At 42.3% G+C, this 18,693-nt stretch overlaps 1 protein-coding gene across 4 annotated transcripts in view; it reads right to left on the bottom strand.

The window, feature by feature from the left end:
• TBK1 (TANK binding kinase 1) overlaps positions 1–12,380 on the bottom strand; it is a 55,965-nt gene extending 43,585 nt beyond the window's left edge. For 2 of the 4 annotated variants that reach the window (XM_069080792.1, XM_069080800.1), the window contains exons 1-3: positions 12,228–12,380; positions 11,683–11,798; positions 9,331–9,448 (exon numbers count right to left, since the gene is read on the bottom strand). In XM_069080792.1, coding sequence (XP_068936893.1) covers positions 9,331–9,417 — 87 coding nt within the window. In that variant the 5' untranslated portion in view covers positions 9,418–9,448; positions 11,683–11,798; positions 12,228–12,380. Of the gene's footprint in view, positions 1–1,627; positions 1,742–9,330; positions 9,449–11,682; positions 11,799–12,227 lie in introns of all 4 variants that reach the window. The other 2 variants (XM_069080805.1, XM_069080812.1) reach the window with 2 other exon arrangements.
• Positions 12,381–18,693: the final 6,313 nt, after the last annotated feature.

Here is an 18,693-nt window from a genome sequence, read left to right as displayed (position 1 = left end):
TTAAAAGAAAATAAAAAAGAAGAGCCACAGATCTATAAAGTCAACATAACAACATAAGAATCATAAATTTCAGAGTTGGAAGGGTCCTTGGAAACCATACAGTCTCAACCCACTACTGAGCAGTAATCTCCACATGGTCATTGAGGTTCTCGCTATCTGAATACCTTTCAGTGGTGGGGAACCCATTACGTATCAAAAAAAATTTCACCTGGTAGCAGCTATTTAGTGGTGACAATATGTATTCTTCCCCATACTTCATTTGCTTCTCTAATTTGCATTTCCTAGTGCTGCCTTTTGGAGCTAACTAAAATAAATCTCATATCTTCCACATGATAGGCATATATTCAAGTACAAGCAGAGAGTCATCATATGTCTCCCCTACCAAGTCTTCTCTTTTCCAGGATAAATAATAACTACAACTAATATTAATTTATATCTTCATCTTGTAGAAAGTCTTAATTTTCAGATCAGGCCACTTCTACAACTTTTTTTTTTAAAGCTACAGTGAATCAGAGTTTCTTTCCTATTCAACGGTTACTCAAGTTTGATCACGTATGACTAAAGTTACTTAAATTTACTGAAGTTTTTTTTACTAAAGTTACTTAAATTTACGGTTTTTAAAATCTCCTGTTAAATTTAAAAGAAAACATTATATTAACATATGCTCCTGGCACAGGTGGCAGATACAAGTTACTACTCTGAATGAACACCAAATCAAAAGGAAACAGAAAGTGTAACTTATCTATTTCACTCTCAGGCCCAAGGGAAACCTTAACTGCATTTAGCAATGGCTGCAACCTAATTAGTTTCCTTTGTAATTCTATGTATTTCATTTTATGCATTTACAAACATTCTTCTGAGAAAGGTAGTCCATTGGTTATACCAGACTGATGGCTATAGAGGTCCCTAACACACACAGAAGTTAAGACCCCTATAACAGAGATTTAAAAATACATTCAAATTGGGGTGGAGGACACAAAAACATTAATTTTAAACAAAGACAATTCAATCAACTTAAAAGAAACCTTCCAAATCAATGACCAAAACCAGGTTTCATGACAGCCTTAAATAGTGTATTCTGGAGTCTAGTTTAATTACTGCTTGCTTAAGTCACTTTTCTGCTATCATCCCGGATCTGTGAAGGTGGTTCCTCCTTCCACTTGCAACCTCTCCCTTTTTTTTTTTCTGAAGTTCATTCCTATATAGTGTTCACTGAAAAACAGCAAATACAAGGTGCCTTGGGAGGCTCTGCTATATAATGGGACAAAGCATTTAATGTGGAGTTGAGAGACCTGGGGGACAAATCCCACATCTGAGATACAACGGGTATGATCACTTAACCTTTCTGAGCCTCAGTTTCCTCATTTGTAAAGTGGGGTAATACCTACATTACTTTACAGAACTAAGATCTGACAGTATTTCAACAGCTTCCTTTTACATATGTATGTGGGTATGTATATATATATATATATATATATATATATGTATACACAAACACATATATAGTTATTTTAAACATGTTTTAACATGTTTCTCCCCATGCATGTGTTATGAAGTGAGTTATCATACTATTTATCTCCTGCTTCTGGGTTTTCATGACATGATTCTCTCTTGGTTCTCCTGCTACCTGTTTGACTGTTCCCTCTCGGGTTCTCTGGGGCCATCATCTTCATTACGCCCTCTGTCAGCATTCCTTTGGGTCTCTTCTCCCTCTGTACGATCTTGGCAACATCATCAGCACCTATGAGTTGAAGTGTCATCTCTATGCAGATGATTCTCCCCCCAAGCATGAGAACTGCACCATCAGAAATATACATCATATACACTTCCTTTTATTCATTTATCTTGATTTGACTTAAAGTCTTGATCAACTGTTTCCCGCTTCATATCCATTCTCATTTTCAATCTATCCAAATTAGACGACTCTCCCTCTTATCCAGGGGCTTGGCATCACCTTCTATGCCACACTGCTTCGCACCACTAGTCCCAAGTCCAAAGTCTCTGACCATAAGACCAATCTAGATATATCTCTCATCTTCAGGGGGAAAGATCATTTTCTTTACAGTTACCTGAACACTCCAAAACATCAGCATTCCTTTGACAGTGCCCACTGAACTTCCAAAGCTGGTCTGCTCCCCTGCTCTCTAAGCATAATGCCATCTTGTCTCAAACAAAATGATAAAATTTGTTAATGCTAGTTTGGGGCTGGGGCTGGGGTACGGAGTCCCAGAAAAGTACTTGAGGTAAAGGAGAGTTCAGTGCAAAAACAGAGAACTTTATCAGTGAGACTGAAATTATCCCTACAATGTGCATTTATGTGCTTTCCCTAGTTTGGGCAAGGCTGCTCTAATCTCAAAATGAATTCTTTGCTCAAAAAGCAATCTATCTTTTACAACTTTGCTTCTCAATATCTCAACCCTCTAAATCAAAGGTTCTTCACTTGGTATCCAGGAAATTTAAAGAAAATGATAACTGTATTTCAATGTAACTGTCTTCCTTAGTCTATCTTATTTATGCATTTAAAGTCATTATTCTGAGAGGTTCATGTTATAATTTTTACCAGACTGCCAAAGAAGAACATGATACAAAAAAGTTTAAGAACACCGTTTTAGGATCACATCATTGCATGTCCAGTATGTACATTCAGTTTTCAGTTATCAAAGCCTCGTGACAAATTGACTGAGAGCAGTTAGTTACTTATTGCCTCACTAATCTCTGGTTTCGATTCCTTCTCACTAGATGGCTTACTTGCAACTTAAAGCACAAGAGGCCTGGCCACCAGGAATTCAGTGTTCATTCAGGTTCAGCAGAATCTCTACTGCCCTTCAGGCATGCCTTTCTGAGCTAACACTGTACTTGCCATGATCAACGTGGAAACATAAAGGGAGTCGTGTTATAGTGTTATATTTTTACTGATCAGGGATCATGGCCATTTAGACCTGTTTCCTGGCTCTTTACCTCAGGCCTAGACCTTGCTCCCTCCTTTTCTCCAGCTCTGATTCCCTCCACCTCCTACGAGAAGCCTCTCGCAGGCCTCTTAATCTCAGTGCCACCCTCTGAATGATCTCTCCTTTATCCTGGACGCAGCTCGTTTGGACCAGTTGTTTGCATGTCATCTCTCCACTAGACTGTGAGATCCTCAGGAACAGGAACTGTTTTTGCCTTTTTTGGCATCCCCAGAATTTAAGCACAACTTTACCGAATACTCAGGGGATTAATGAGTGGTTGCTGACTTCTTGCTGCTGTTGACTTTATGGGTTGCAATATATCCTAATCCTCTACCTGAATTGACTAGACTGGCCTAAACTAGGTCCAAAATAGTAGATCACAGTTCTTTCAAGGCTTCCTTCAACTCTACTTCTGCACCCAGCTCTTCCTTGCTGGTCTAAATCAGGTCCAAAACAGAAGCCCCTCTTGCTAGTTTTTCCATCTGCATGAAATGTCACAGAGCTCGGCTTTACTGAAGGGAAACCTCTAGTGAAGGAGCTGTAGTCCACCCTCACGACTACATCAGGCCCTCGAGTTCTTTCTACCTTCTACTGTGGTAAACCAGCATCCCTTTCTGCCTCCTGTAATCTGTTCTTGCCTGCCACGGATCCTTATCCAAATATCCTGTGCCACACTTCCCCCTCAAGCTGATGTATTTCCACACAGAATAACTTCAATATACAATCCCAATTAGAGCTGCCTCACTGCCCCTATTGTATAATCTGTACCTTTTGAATAAAACATACCCTTCTACAGCGTAAGTCATAATTTAACCAAGCTTCAATATGAAGTTACAACTACCTCCTTGGGTTAAGAACTCTAGTTCACTTTAATATTCATGTCCTGCATACTGGTGGTGTCAAGATAGCTAAGACCAATCAATCAAGAAGCATTTATTAAAGACCAATTATGTTCTTGGTACTGTACTAGGAACATAAAGAACAACATGAAATAGTATTTGGCTACAAAAAGTTTGTATTTGCCATGAAGATACAATATGTACGACTACAAATAAATAAAAAGTATGTGCAAAATCAATACAAAGTAGTTTGGGGCAAAGGAGGGACTAGCAGCTATAGAAATCAGAAAAGGCTTCATGTACAAGGTAAATTCACTTCAGCTAAGCTTGTAAGGAAATTAGGGATTCTAAAGAATGAATGAAAAAGCATTTAACTACAGGTGTGGAACATTTAATATAATGTTAATTTTTTTTTTTTATAGTTTTGCCAAACTTTTTTTCCTTCTTATTCTTTGGGAGGGAGAGTAATGCAATGGGAAATGTAGATGGTATAAAACAAAAGATACAACTGGAAACTTATTTTAAAAAAAGAAAAAAAAATTGAGTGTTTAGCAACTGTGCTAAGATGTGAGAAATAAAAACAGAAAAGAAAGGCAGTTCCTGCTTTCAAAGGAGATCACATTCTGGGGGGGTGGGGGGGGAAGGGAAACAACACAATTGGAGGGTCCAGCAGGACTAGTGGGGGAAGGCTCAGGGATTTTTAAGATATGGTAGCAGGATGGATGGTAAGTGCCAGGGCTCCTTGGTATGCTTCTGCAGAACAGATGGTAAAGCTGGGAAGTCTGAAGAAGTTGTAGCAGCAAGTATCCCAAGCATCCTTAGGGTTTGCTGCCCATACAGGTTCTTGGATCTGCTTTGATAAAGGAAAGCAACTCAAAATGGGTTAACAAGCTTACTTTAATCAGTCAGACATATATCGTTTACCTTGTTCAGGGGAAAAGGTCAGCACCCCGAACTTCAAAGTACACAGACAGAAACAGATCTAGTAGACAGATTTCAAACTGTCCAACCATTACATCCATACCAAATTAACATCTGGGTTTCAACATCTGGGTTTTTCAAAGCCGAGGAGGGGCTCTCAACCTCGGCTTCCCAGAATCCAGATCAAATCACAGACCACTTCTCAAAGTGAGCCCCAAAACAAAGCTACACATCAGGACTTATATAGCCTTCTCCTGGCTCAGAGAATGTAACAACCTTTTGGACCCACTGACCAATCAAAAAGTACATACTGAAAAATTAGCCTCCTACCCCAGGCTTCAGGTGCACTTTAGCCTAGGGGCAGGGAAGATCTTCCAAATTTGCATTCCCATTACAGAAGTCAACAGCAGCAGGGTAGATGGCAATGATCAAGGTCACTGACTGGGCTGGAATTCAATCCAAGGTCATCTGACTCCAAATCTGGCACTCTTCACTGCACCACACTGTCCATGGTCTTTGACTTGTACACTAACCAAGCCATTAATTCCTGAAAGTAGGTCCCCCTAAGTTATATGATTATATAGACATGACAAGGAATGCATTCCAAGAATGGTCAGACCATGCAAAGGCACAGGGACTGCAGATGGAAAGTTGTGTGTGAGGAATGGTAATAAGGTCAGTTTGGTTAAGACTCACAAAATGCATGAAGGAGAGTAACACATAATAAGGTTGGGAAAGAAAATGAAGGGCTTTAAATAATAAACAGCTAGGTAGCACACTGCATAGAACACCAAGCCCAGAGTAAGGAAGACCTGAGTTCAAATTCAGTCTTGCACACTAGTAGGTGTGTGACTTCGGGCAAGTCATTTAATCTCCATTTGCCTCAATTTTCTCAACTGTAAAGTGGAGATAATAACTGCACCTACCTACCTCCCAGGGTTGTTGTAGGGATCAAACAAAATATTTATAAAGCACTTAGCCTGGCATACAGTAGATACTATATAAATGCTAGTTATTACGCTAGAGAAAGTAAGAGCCATTGGAATTTAATGACTAGAGGATTGCAAGATCAGACCTGTGCTAGAAGAAAAATACTCAGGCAGTTATATGGAAGATAAACCAAAGAAGGGAAAGGCTTGAGACAGAGACTAATTAGAAGACCATTACAATAGATTAGAGGCCATATAAATCAACTTGTGAAATGAGGTTAACTCTAAGGTTGTGAACCTGGTTGACTAGAAGGGTGGTGGTGTCTTAAATAGAACCAGGAAAGGTCATAAAAGAGATGGATTGGATAGGCAAGATAGTGAGTTTGTTTCTGGACTTGCAGGATAGGAGACGTCTAGTTTAAAATATCTAACAGGCAGTCGGTGATGTGAGACTGGAGCTCAGGAAAAAGTCTAGTGTTGAATATATGGATCTGGGCATCATCTGCTTAGAGATGACAACTACGAGGGGCAGATGAGATTATCAATAAAGGGTACTGAGTAGAGAAAATCACCCAGGACTCAGCCCTTAGGAGATATCAATACTTTCCCAATTCCTAGATATTGTTTTCTTCGAATCAGCAGCACCTCGTCTATTATTCTTTCTCTATTACATGTTACTCTCTATGGCATTTGCCCTGGCAGTTCATAGTTACAGATTTCTCTCTTCCATATTCATTTAAAAGCACTTTTGATCAGATCTGTAAATTTCCAAATTTTCTTTTGTGTCTCTCAGATGTGTTCCATCCCTAGCCTCTATCTTAAGCCTCGGCCCACAATTCAAGTCTTATTTTAACACCAGCTGCTATTTCCATATCTTTTGTCCTCTTTAAAGTCTATGCCTTCAATCAATAGCAGTGATGAAAATATCACCTCTGCCTCTAAGGTCTTCAAAATCTCTGCCTAAGGACTTTATTACCCCTAAAGATGCTTAACAGGTTTCTTCTGGCAGAATCACATGTTCCTTCATCAATCACCACAAACGGTAGTCCATACTGGATGTCAGATGAACAAGTCTTATGAGGACCCAGTCACATCCCAGATAAGCACCTGGGTAACAGAGGATACCACTTATGTATTCACACTAAGTTGACAAAAGGCCCCGAGCAGACAACTGACAACCATGTTTTTTTTTCCCTTGTGGCCAGCATAAGATGTCCTTCTTCGTGGTGACATCTATAAGTCCTCTCATAATTTTTCTGCTTTCTCTTCAATGCATCCAGTTCTACCTTCAATGGGGAGGATCAAACCTATTACATAACCATACCAGTTCAGTGTTCCTCATTTCCTTCTTTTTTCAGACAACATCCTTTTACTCTCTAACCTCCTGACAGTGGTACGGAACTCTGTCTTCTTTGTTTTCTTCTTAAAGTACTTTTTCTGTTCTTAATGGAACACTTCATTCTTCCTGGTAATTAAGAGAAGAGAAATGTGTTTCTCCAGACATTCGACCTTCTCAAAAGGAGAGCAACCTGCATTCCCTACACATGGAGTCATTAACTGGCTTTGGAAGAAACATGTATGATCTCTGCAAGTCAAGAAAAAGTTTCTTTCATCTTCCACACCCATGGAATTGGAGACCTTGAGTCCCCTGTGACTTTTACTGCAAACTCTTTCAGTCAAGTGCTACAACAAATGGCCTGTTCCCTCAAAAAAAAAAAAGACTTATGGGAGGAAAATATAATTTCAAAATATCTGAAAATCTGGCACAGGGTTCAGACATCAGACAGAATTAAGAAGAAAAGGCAGAAACTATGGAGATTTTAAACAAATTACAGAGCTAGATTTTGACTAGATTTTGAAGTGGAAGAATTTCTCAGCAATTACAACTGTCCAAAAATTCAATGGGCTGCTTCAGGAGGTGTGATTTCTACAGTACTGGAGGCCCTCAAGCAGAGGACAACACTGTTAGAGATATTGTAGAAAGGATTCCTGTTCTGGAATGAATATAACTAGTATGACTTCTAAAAGCCCTTCCAACCAACCCTAAGATTCTATGAGTTTTCAACTATCCATCTCTTTCTTGATACCATTTCTAGCTGAGTTAGCAAGAACATAGTGGGGTCCTCTGAGTGCCAAATTCTATGACAGTCATGTCTTGCCCTTGACATGCAAGAGTTCAAGCACATATACACAGTTTTGGAACAGAAACAACCAATGTGTCACCCAGTTTATACTCACATTATTAATGACTCTAAAAGTTAATCTCCTACATTCTTATACTGTGGTACCACTTTTTTCCATCCTAGAAATCTATAAGCCATCGTCATATCTTCCTCTCAGCTCTGAAGTATCCACAAACCACAACAGTGACTTTCAGTTCTAACTCTCCCTGGGGTAATGTCTAATTTGTAAGCCAACTCCATATTCCTCAAGATTTATGATAAATAAAAGGTAGTTCATAATACTATCGATCAAAATGGGCTTTTTTCTGTTCTTCACATATGACACAGAATATTTCAGCCTTGTGTCTTCTGACTGCCAACCCCTTTTGCCTGAACTCTACCACTTTCCTCCTCAAATCCCTTCTTTCGTTCAAGACATAGCTCAAGCAATACCTTGTACATGAATATTTTCCTGATTCCAACTCCTACCGCCATTCCTACCAGACTAACTTGTCCTTATTTATATTCTTTTTATGCTTCTTCTGCATATGCTTATATATGTATATACTATCTCTTCTGTTTATGCTTTGTATTTATATTTCCAGCCCTCAGACTGTGCCTGACTTCAGAAACCACCCAGCCCAACCCCTTCATTTAGCAGACCAGGAAATTCCTCCCTTAGAAAAAAAGCTAGATTCCAATTTTAAGGGATGATGATTTAAAAAGTTCTAAATACAAACTAGCATACTACAAGTCCTTATGACAGTTTTGTTACACTTTTAAAAAGACCTATGTACAAAATTCCAAACACTCAAAACTGACAAATCAGAGGTTCATTTTAGCATTACAAAACGATTTTTTAATTTACAAAATGAATGATTCCAGTTTACACACTACTACTACACACACACACATACATGCACGCACGCACACATATTCTCTCTCTCCCTCCTGTTTTCCAAAGTTAGGAACCCTGGAATTATATTTCTTGTCTTTCTTTTATCCCTCTTATCTAACGTCACCAAGTCCTATTATTCTTCCTTCGAAATCTCTGATTCACACTGTGTTCTTTCCTGATCCGACCACCATATTCCAAATTCTTCTGGATTCCTCCACGAATCTTCCCACTTGGTTTCCCTACTTCTTATCTGTCCTGTATACAGTTGCCAGCTAATCTTTACAATTCTAGTTTCATCATTTCACTCCCCAGTTCAACAACCTATTTGCTTGAAACAAAATCCAAACTTCTACCCTGATTTAAAGGTTCTCTACCTTTCCACTTTTATATCCCAATAACCCTCAACATTAACCCTCCCCTCTGAGGCAGACTTTTGTCCTCATTCTCATTCAGAAAAAAAGTATCTTTTAAGATATATTTTTATTGTTTAACATCATTTTAAATAAAATTACGAAACTTTCATATTTTTGAATGAGCAGGCTCCTTTTACGAGTATTTATACAAAAATAAATTACACATTATTGAGAATATTTTATAATGCTCTCAAATTCTAAAATTTTTCTCCACACTAACCTTATGTCTTCCACGAAAGACATTTGCAGTGGCTCCTTGCCCTAGGATATCAGACAGGAGCCACAGATGATTAGAAGTACTCTGCATTTCTGTTTGATTAGGGGATCCTCTTCAAATACTGAGGGGAAAAAGATTTAAGATATGTGTATTTATAGACATCTATAAAACATATACACATATTTAAGGCATATTAAATTATTATTTCTTCAAAGCATATAAACAGTTCAATTTCAAATGAGTTCTCAACAACTACCTGAAATGTTAAAATGCCAACTATGAAGAAACATTGAATGATGGTGTCTTAACAGCCTGTACAGGCTCCAAGTGACCTATCAAAGGTACTAATCTATGAGCTCTAACATTACATGGCAATTCCAAAGAAAACCACAATTACTCTTAAATTTTCTTTTCATAAAATAGGTTAAAGGTATATTATTCACCAACTTTCTTTGCCAAGATTTTTGCAAAGAATTAAAAAATTATTTACTTGTAGAATCCTCAGAAGATAAAAGCAAATTGTGTAAATTTTCAGAAAAATATTTGAGATTACTGTTTTCTTCTAGACCAAGGCAAATGCAGTGTTTCAAAGAGCAAAATATCAATTTAAATTCCTTAGCTGCACCATATATGTATATTAAAACTATAACCACTACTGAAAGGTGTGAAAAATATCATTCTTCAAAGATTCTTGGCTTTTTTTTTTTTGGAGTAACCTGAAGTCTGCTTCCTCAAAAATGCCACAATTTACTATGCATCTACACACAACCTTTTAAAATTAAATATCATGCCTAAATTTAGGAAACTCCCCATTCAAAGAAAAGTCATACACTTTAACTTATGTACTTAATGCCCTGGGGTTGCTGACAGGTCAAATGATCTCTCCATAGTCACAAAGCCAATACATGTCATAGTCAGGACTTAAATTCAGATCATACTGGCTCTAAGACTGGCCCTCTATTCATAAATGCAGTCTGCTTCTTAGAATAAATTAGTATGGGCAGTAAAATATTTGAACTCATGCTAGACTAAGGGAAAACTGGGGTACCACTGTTGTAGTAGGTCCAATTTAATTCAAACATTTATGAAGCTTCTACTACTTGCAATATACTAAGATACGAACTGTGAAAGGCAATTTAATTAAGATGCACCCCTACATCCACAGATCTTAAAATCTGGTAGGAGAAAGTGACACATACACAAAGTGGAGATAATGTGGAACCGTAGCTAAGACAGTGAGCTTGGAATAAGAAAGACCTGAGCTCAGTCTTGCCTTGGATACTTTCTGGTTCTAAGACCTAATCACTTAACTTCTCTGTGTGAGGAGGTTGGGGCTGAGGGCCTTTAAGGTCCCTTCCAATTCTAAATCTATGGGCCTAGGAATATAACACAAAATACAATATGATAAATCTTAGTGCAGGTAACTATTAAGTCTGAATAAAGATTATTTCTGGGTCTTGAAAGTTTCATGGAGTAGGTGGTTTGAGTAGAGTTTTAAAGAATGAGTAAAATTTCAATGGATGATCAAAAATTCAATGGATGGGCAAGAGAGAGGTTAAAACTATCAAGTCAGTTCTACCAAAAGAGAAGTCCTGTTAGCTTGCTGCTTTCAGAACAAACTTGGCAAGTTAGTGAACTAGACATAAACATGAATCAAACCTCTACAAAAACGTAGCCTTAGGAACTCCATAAAATGATATGCAACGCCATGATGGCACTGCATTCTTCCTGGGATGGAATTCTGAATTCTGCCAGTTACGGGCAGGAAACTTCCTTCTACTACTTTCTACATATCTAATACAAAGTGAAAGAGTTTTGTTGGAAGAGGTGGGGGAGGAAGGGCCAAATTTCCTTCCTATGACTAACGACTGTTTTTTTTCCCACAAGTCCTCTAGGGGAAAAAAAAAAGTGCTCAAACTCTGGTGAGATCTCTCCTTAAACTCTCCTTGTTGCTTTATGAAAAGCAATCTTAGTCAATATCATCATCAAGTAGTATTAGGCATCTGACTATAACCACAATGCCATAGTATACTATAATGTATAAAAAAATCAGGCACTATGCTATAGTGTACTATACGGTGCACAACTATGTATTTATGTATTTGTGTATGTATGTATATACGTACACATACAAAATAACAAAATGAGGCCCTATACCATAGCACACAGAGGGCTACACAACACGCTACAATGCACCACGTAGCGCATAACCACACTGCATACTTGGGACACTTCCTTGCCACGGTCCCAGGCGCCCCCCCCCCCCCCCCCCCCGGCTGGGCGTGATTCAGCAGCCCCATCCCGGCCCCCGGGCTCGGACGCACCCCCATGAGAGGGGGCCGGGGCGGACGGTACCTGGCAAGTGGGCGACTCCACAGGTATGGAGAGATTAGAGGAAGGGCTCCAGGAGACAGACTCCCATGTTCACCAGGGCGCCGGACAGACACAGGGAGCACCGAGGCGGAGACCAGCTGAAAGGGCCGTGGGGACGCATTAGGGAAGAAGCCGAAGGGGACCCGAGGAGGCGCAGATCCCCAGCCCGGGTGGGAGACCGGCTGCAGCTTCCGGGCTCGGTCAAGTTCACGACACGGAGGACCCCCCCCCCCCGCCCCCAGCCCTGTTCCCGAACCCCGTCGGTTTTAAGTCTGCCCTGCTGCAGACTTCCACCGGCTCTCCGCTGGGCCAGGGCCGGGCTGCACTAACGGGGTGGGTGGGGCCGGCTCCTGACGCCTGGTCCGGAGAGGGGAGGGAGACTCCGGCCCCGACCCCGCCCCCCCGCTCGGCTTCGGTCCAGCTCTGACTCAGCATTCCCTCCTCGGCCCCCAGCCGCGGCCTCGCTCCCGGGAGCCCTCCGGGGCCCGGCCGACCCCGCCCGCTGTCGCCCCCGCCGCCTCACTCACCGGGTCAGGGTGCCAGCCGCGGCTCGGCTTCCGTGGGCCTCCTCCTCACGCCCCGGGACACTTCCTGTTAGGTGAGCGCGGCTCGGCAGCCACGTGACTGGCCCGAGCGTGCGCTGTGCGCGCCCGACGTAGCGCAGCTCCGCACCTCCCCTCCCCCTCTTCCTTTCCTCTCCCGTAGTTCGTCCCCTCCGCCCCGCCCCCGCTGCTGCTCCTCCCCCTACTCCTCTCCTCCCCTCCACCTCGCCCGCCCCCGCTGCTCCTCCCCTCTCCTCCGCCCCGCCCCCGCCCCTCCTCCCCTCCCGCTGCTCCTCCCCTTCTCTCCCCTCCGCCCCGCCCCCGCCGCTCCTCCCCTCCTTTCCCCACCCCTCCCCTCCCCTCCGCCCCGCTCCAGTGGCTCGGTCTCTCCCCTCCTCCGCCCCCGCAGTTCCTCCTTCCTCTCCCGTCGCCCCTCCTCACCTGTCGCCCCTTTCCTGGAGGGGGAGAGTCCGAGCCTCCAGCTTCGCGGGGGAGGGGTGGGTGGCTGGGGCACGCCCCGAGAAAGGGCCATGCCTTGAGGAAGGAGCAGGCTGAAATGGGGAGGGGGTGTGGCTGGCCAAGATGCTGCCCCGCCCACCATGCCCTCGGCAGTGACCTGCCCAGCTCCTAGGTCGGGCAAAGCGGAGCTGCAGACGTCAGCCCCGATCCACCCGGACACACCCAGTGGGCTCCCGGGGAGCTCCGGGTCCAGGCCCGTTCTGAGGCGGCGACCGCTGAGCGTCCACCCCAGGGATTTCCAGGGCGAAAGAAGGCGCCCTTCTCCTTCCTCCCCTTCCCCGCACTGAGCGTCCCCCGCGGGGCGGGGCGGGGCCGGGCCCTCAGCCTTCCCGGCCAGGTGCTTAATGAGAGTCGTTTGCTGAATGGATGCTGGGAAAACCCTCCTCCCACCCCCACCCAGCAGCCACCCCTCGGGGCGTAGTGGCAAGACCCCTCCAATGTGGAAAACTCCGGAGACACCTGGAACCACTGTAACCGCTAAACGGGTCCTTTTCCATTGAATAGTGAGAACTGAGACCACGAGGGAGCTGGACCAGTCTGCAGGTGTTCAGCGTTAGCACGTTCTCCTGGGCAGCATCTGGGAATTCTTCTATGGCCTTCCTCTCGGATTTTAATCAGATGGTTAGACTAGTTCCTTAAACTCTCATCAGGTAGACAGACTAAACTCATCCAACTAATTAGCTTACATTCTAGACTTTAGAGGGAGACCTATTTAAAATTTAACTAATGCACAAACCAGTTAAATTCATCCATCGGGGTGTGCATGGTCTGAGAGCTACAGCATCAGCCCTAGGAAATGTTAAGTACTGATATTTAGCCCAGAGTTAAGGACTTTGGGTTCCTGCATGTTGAGCCTTACCATTTTCTCAAAACTCATCAGAGGACGATAGGCCCTGAAGGGATAAAGCATAGGGTGCATCCTCCAGCTCCGTAATATCTAGGTGGGATAGAGTCCTGGACCTAGGTCAGGAAGATCTGCAGTTCCAACCCAGGTAGCAGGCAGGTCAGGAATACCTAGCCTTGTGACTGTGGGCAAGTCACTTAACTGAGGTCTGCTTCAGTTTGTCCATCTGTCAAATGGGAATCTTCCAGGGTTGTTGCAATGATAAAACGATATATTTATAAAGCATTTCACAAACATTAAAGCTCTCTATAAATGCTATTATTATTATATGGGGAAAGAGAAAATACTAAAACAATAACTCATTCTTGTCCTACCGCACCCATCCTGATTTGGGACATAGATCCACAGAACTAAGGCCTACGTACCCAGATGTTTTCTGTACTTCATCTATTTTCTACACAGCTTACACAGCTCATTCCTTCCTTTCTTGAATATTTGTTGAATTCCTGCCATCTGGCAAAGCATGCTGGAGCAAATTTTTTTTAGGTTCTAGTAATAACACATCATTCGTAATTACAGTAATCCATACTCTACTATAGAAAAACCTTAATTTTTTTTTTTTTTTGCATTTTGGAAGGGGGAGGGTAAGGCAATTGGGGTTAAGTGACTTGCCCAAGGTCACATAGCTACTTTTTGTGTGCGTGTCAAGTGTCTGAGGTCACATCTGAACCCAGGTCCTCCTGATTCCAGGGCCGGTTCTCTACTCACTGTGCCACCTAGCCGCCCCTAAAACCTTAATTTCTTACAATTTCACTAACTTTTTCACATAAATATAATGGAAACCTTTTTATTAGTAATGAATTCTACAAATATGTGAAAACACATGAAAACTTTATATTTGTATGAATTTTACAAAAGCACATTCCTCAAAATATACCCATGGGACAGATAATAAGAGAATCATTACCATCATAATACAGACAAGAAAACTGACTACTGCTAGCCAAGTATCTTGGCTAAAAAAAAGTCCAGGTCCTTCCAGGGCCTCTTAAGCTGGGCAGTCTGTGAACTTTAAAATTTTATTGGGGCAGCCAGGTAGCACAGCGAGTAAGAGCACCAGCTCCAGTGTTGAGACGACCTGGAGATGGAATCCCGGGCTCAGACACTTAGCACCCACCCAGAAACACCTGGCCGTGTAACCTTGAGCAAGTTACTTAACCCCAATTGCTTAGGGGCAGCCAGGTGGCTCAGCGAGTAAGAGCACCGGCTCCAGTGTCGGGATGACCTGGATCAAATCCGGGCTCAGATACTCAGCACCACACCCAGAAATAATAACTGGCTGTGTAACCTTGAGCAAGTTACTTAACCCCTATTGCTTAAAAAAAATTTTTTTTATTAACTTAATTTCAATTCAACCAGTTGGCTTCCCTTATAATCTCAAATATTTTATTTTATGCGTCTGAAAACAGGATTCTGAGTAGTTCATAGGCTTCCCCAGACTATCCAGGACACAACAACAAAAAAAAAAGGTTAAGGAAGGTCCTTAAAAGGATTAAGGAAGGCTTTCTTTCAATAAAGCTATGTGTTGAAAACATTTTCAAAGTCCCAGTAATGAATTCATTCTGTAATATAACATTCCAAAATGGTATGGAGAAAAATTGTTGCCTGACATTTAACCAATCAATAGATTGAAATGAAAGACATTGATTAAATGACAGACATCAAAGTTTCTTACAGGTTTCAAAGGAAACTACCCACCAGTTCATCTATTGGGACTTCTACTTCCTACCTATCGTGCCTAAATTCTCTCATCAAATCAACTTCTAGATGGATTTAAATTACCCAAAGCAATGTTATTTACTGGGAAATTGGATAGTGCCAGTTCCAAATGCCCTCCAAGAAGGAATTTCATGTTAGCTAAAAAAGGTGCTTATCTGAATTTTAAATCAAACAATTTATTGAATCAAGTTTCTATGACTACAATCCCTTATTTTTTTCTTTCCAGATGTGTCTGTGAAAACACAGATGTTTTTCCCCACATGTAATTTGGATGAGTCAGAAGTGTTGAGGAGTTTAGGAGAGATATATCCTCACATATATGGAAAATCCAAGTGATTCTGCCAGTCGCTACCCTACTCATAGGACTTAGAGCTGAAAGAGATCTCAGAGGCCATTTAATTCAACTTTCTCGCTTTACAGATGAGAAAACTGAGGCCCAATGAGGCTGTGACCTGCCCAGAGCTACCAAGTATCAAGAGCAGGATTTAAAAGCAGGTCCAAGTACAGCACTTTATCTACTTGACAAATTCAATAGGCATTTGTTAAATTTTTATTAATTATGTGCCTGGCACAGTCTAGAACCTTTACACTAGATCCTGTGGATATAAAGGCAAAATGAACCAGTCCGCATCCTCAAAGATTTTATTCTAAGGGAACTTGTACATAGAACATTAAATACAAAAATATACAAAGTGATTTATTTCTGGGGAGAGAGGAGAGGCCATAAGCAACTGGCAGGATCAGGAGAGGCTTCTTGAAGGACAATAGTTTGTGCAGAGGCACCTAGAGTGGGGATGGAATGCTGGGAGGGAATGCACAGTGTAAACAGGAGAATAATATGCAATTACCCTAGAAAGGTAGATGAAGGTAAGATTATGAAGGGTTTGAAAAGCCAAGCACTGGAGTTTGTCTTTTATCCTAAAAGGAAAGGAAGCCACTGGGGTTTCTGGGGCAGGAAAATGGCATGATCAGACCTGCACTTTAGAAAGATCCCTTTAACAGTAGGGTGGGTAGAATGCAGAAGGGAGAATTTGGAAATAAGGGTTGCTATTTCTCCTATGGTCTCGAAGAGGGCCATGACATATAAGTGAATTGGATTTAAGTGAGGGAGGGCTGTGCAAAGTCACCAGCCTCACTTTCTCCTCTGAAGCCATCTGGGTCCAGTGGCCAGATATGGATCAGGACAACTGGAGATAGCCCAGGATGTAGTAGGTCTGGGACCTTGGCCTTTTCAAGCTAAGGTCTTTAACAGGACTCAGTTTGACTGAAGCAGTACCCATTCAGTGATTAAGACTTAATAAAAAATAAGGCAGGGAGACCAATTAGGAAGGCAGGCAAGGGAATAAGCATTTATTAAGCACCAGCTGATGGGGTGATGGGACGTGGATCCCTAAACAGCGAAAAGACCATGCTTTTGAAAGCAATGCAGTCTCTCAATTTTCCCAAGCATTTCAATAGCCCAGATCACTGGCATCTCTGCCCCTTGGCATCTGGCCCATCCCAGCCCACTCAGATACTCAATGGTCCTTTCACCCCAAACCACTTACCTCCTTTCACTGGTGCACCTGAGTCACCCCAGGCTATTTAACACTCCTTACTCCTACCCAAATCTGCCAAAAGTCTTTTTTGTATATAAATATCAATCTCACCCCATCAAGGCACAGATTTACTAGCACACTCCTCTTGGTGTTAAAATAAACCTTGCTACTTTGACTGAAAGAATGCTTGAATTCTTTCCAGGCAGACTCACCCTGTACCCTTACATTTCAGGGTTCCCAGCACCCCAAACTGCATCACAGTTACTGTGTTAAGCTTTACAAACATTATCTCATTATACTCTCACAACACATTGGGAGGCAGATGCTACTATTATCCTTATTTTATAACTGAAGGAACTGAGACAGATACAGATTAAGTGACTTGTTCAGTGTCATACAGACAGTATAAGCATCTGAGGCTGGATTTGAACTCAGGTCTTCTTGACTCGAGGACCAATGCTGGAAGAGCTCAGAGGGAAGTCAATATGTAAACCACGATCAGCCAAGATACTCACAAATTGGAGATGACCAACCGAGGGAAGACTGACATTTAAAAGGGAGTGGGAAGCAGTGGGGTGTTGTCGCTGCTGTTGGTCCTTGATGTCAGGACCATGACATCAGGGGCTGTCCCTAGTGGGCAACAATTAAAAGACAACTGCCACAGTCTGAGCAAGAGATAAATTGAAGGCCTGAAAGAGCACCACAGACAGCAACTGTAGCCATGAAATTAAAAGATGCTTCATCCTTGGTAGGAAAACTGGCAAATCTCGACAGCATACTAAAAAGCAGAGACGTCACCTTGCCAACAAAGGTCTGTATAGTCAAAGCTATGGCTTTTCTAGTAGCAATGTACAGCTATTATAAGAAAAGCTGAGTGCCACAGAATCGACAATGTCAAATTGCGGTGCTGGAGAAGGCTTTTGAGAGTCCCTGGGACAGCAAGGAGATCAAACCAGTCAATATTTAATGTATGCAAGGTATTCCCTGGCAGGTCAAAACCTGAAGCTGAAGGTTAAATACTTTGGCCACATAATGAGAAGATGGGACTCACTGGAAAAAAACCCTGATGTTGGGAAAGACTGAAGACAAAAGGAAAAAGAGACAGCAGGGGATGAGATGAATAGAGAATCTCATGGAAACAACAAACATAAACTTGGACAGTCTTTGGGAAATAGTGGAAGATAGAATAACCTGGAGTGCCTTTTTTTTCTTTGAAGGGAGAAGGCAAGGCAATTGGGGTTAAGTGACTTGCCCAAGGTCACATGTCAAGTGTGTCAAGTGTCTCGCTCAGCTACCAAAGTGATCTGACCCTGCCCCTACTCCACTCTCAGTAAATCTGAGCAGGTCCTTGGTACTGCCAAGAACAAATATAAATCCCTTTTTTATTTTTAAAGCTCTTTACAACCTGGTGCCTTCTGACCTTCCTAGACTTTTTATACTTTACAAACACCAACCTTCTTACCACTCCTGGCACAAGACACTCGGTGTCTGGACTGCATTCTTCTTATGCCTGGAATGCTGTTCCATCTCACTGCCCCTTCAAGGCTCCCCCGGTTCACTTCCAATCCTGCATTCTGAAGGAGGCCTGCTGGGTTTCCCACCACACCTCCTACCACTTCCAAGCCAGCGCCTTTTCTGAGCTTAACTCTCCATTTATTTTGTATGCACAGCGTTGTAAAGTATCTCTCATTAGAAGATGTGCTCCTTCAGGGCAGGGACCATTAACATTTTTCTTTAAATTTCTCCTTTTCTTTGTACCTCCAGTGTACAG

Source organism: Petaurus breviceps, unplaced genomic scaffold, assembly GCF_028583685.1.
Source record: "Petaurus breviceps papuanus isolate PSGF00001 unplaced genomic scaffold, PetGlider_PUasm1.0 154, whole genome shotgun sequence".
NCBI classification, from domain to species: domain Eukaryota; kingdom Metazoa; phylum Chordata; class Mammalia; order Diprotodontia; family Petauridae; genus Petaurus; species Petaurus breviceps.
The sequence above is the reverse complement of the archived record's forward strand: the minus strand, read 5'-3'. Positions and strand labels throughout refer to the sequence as shown.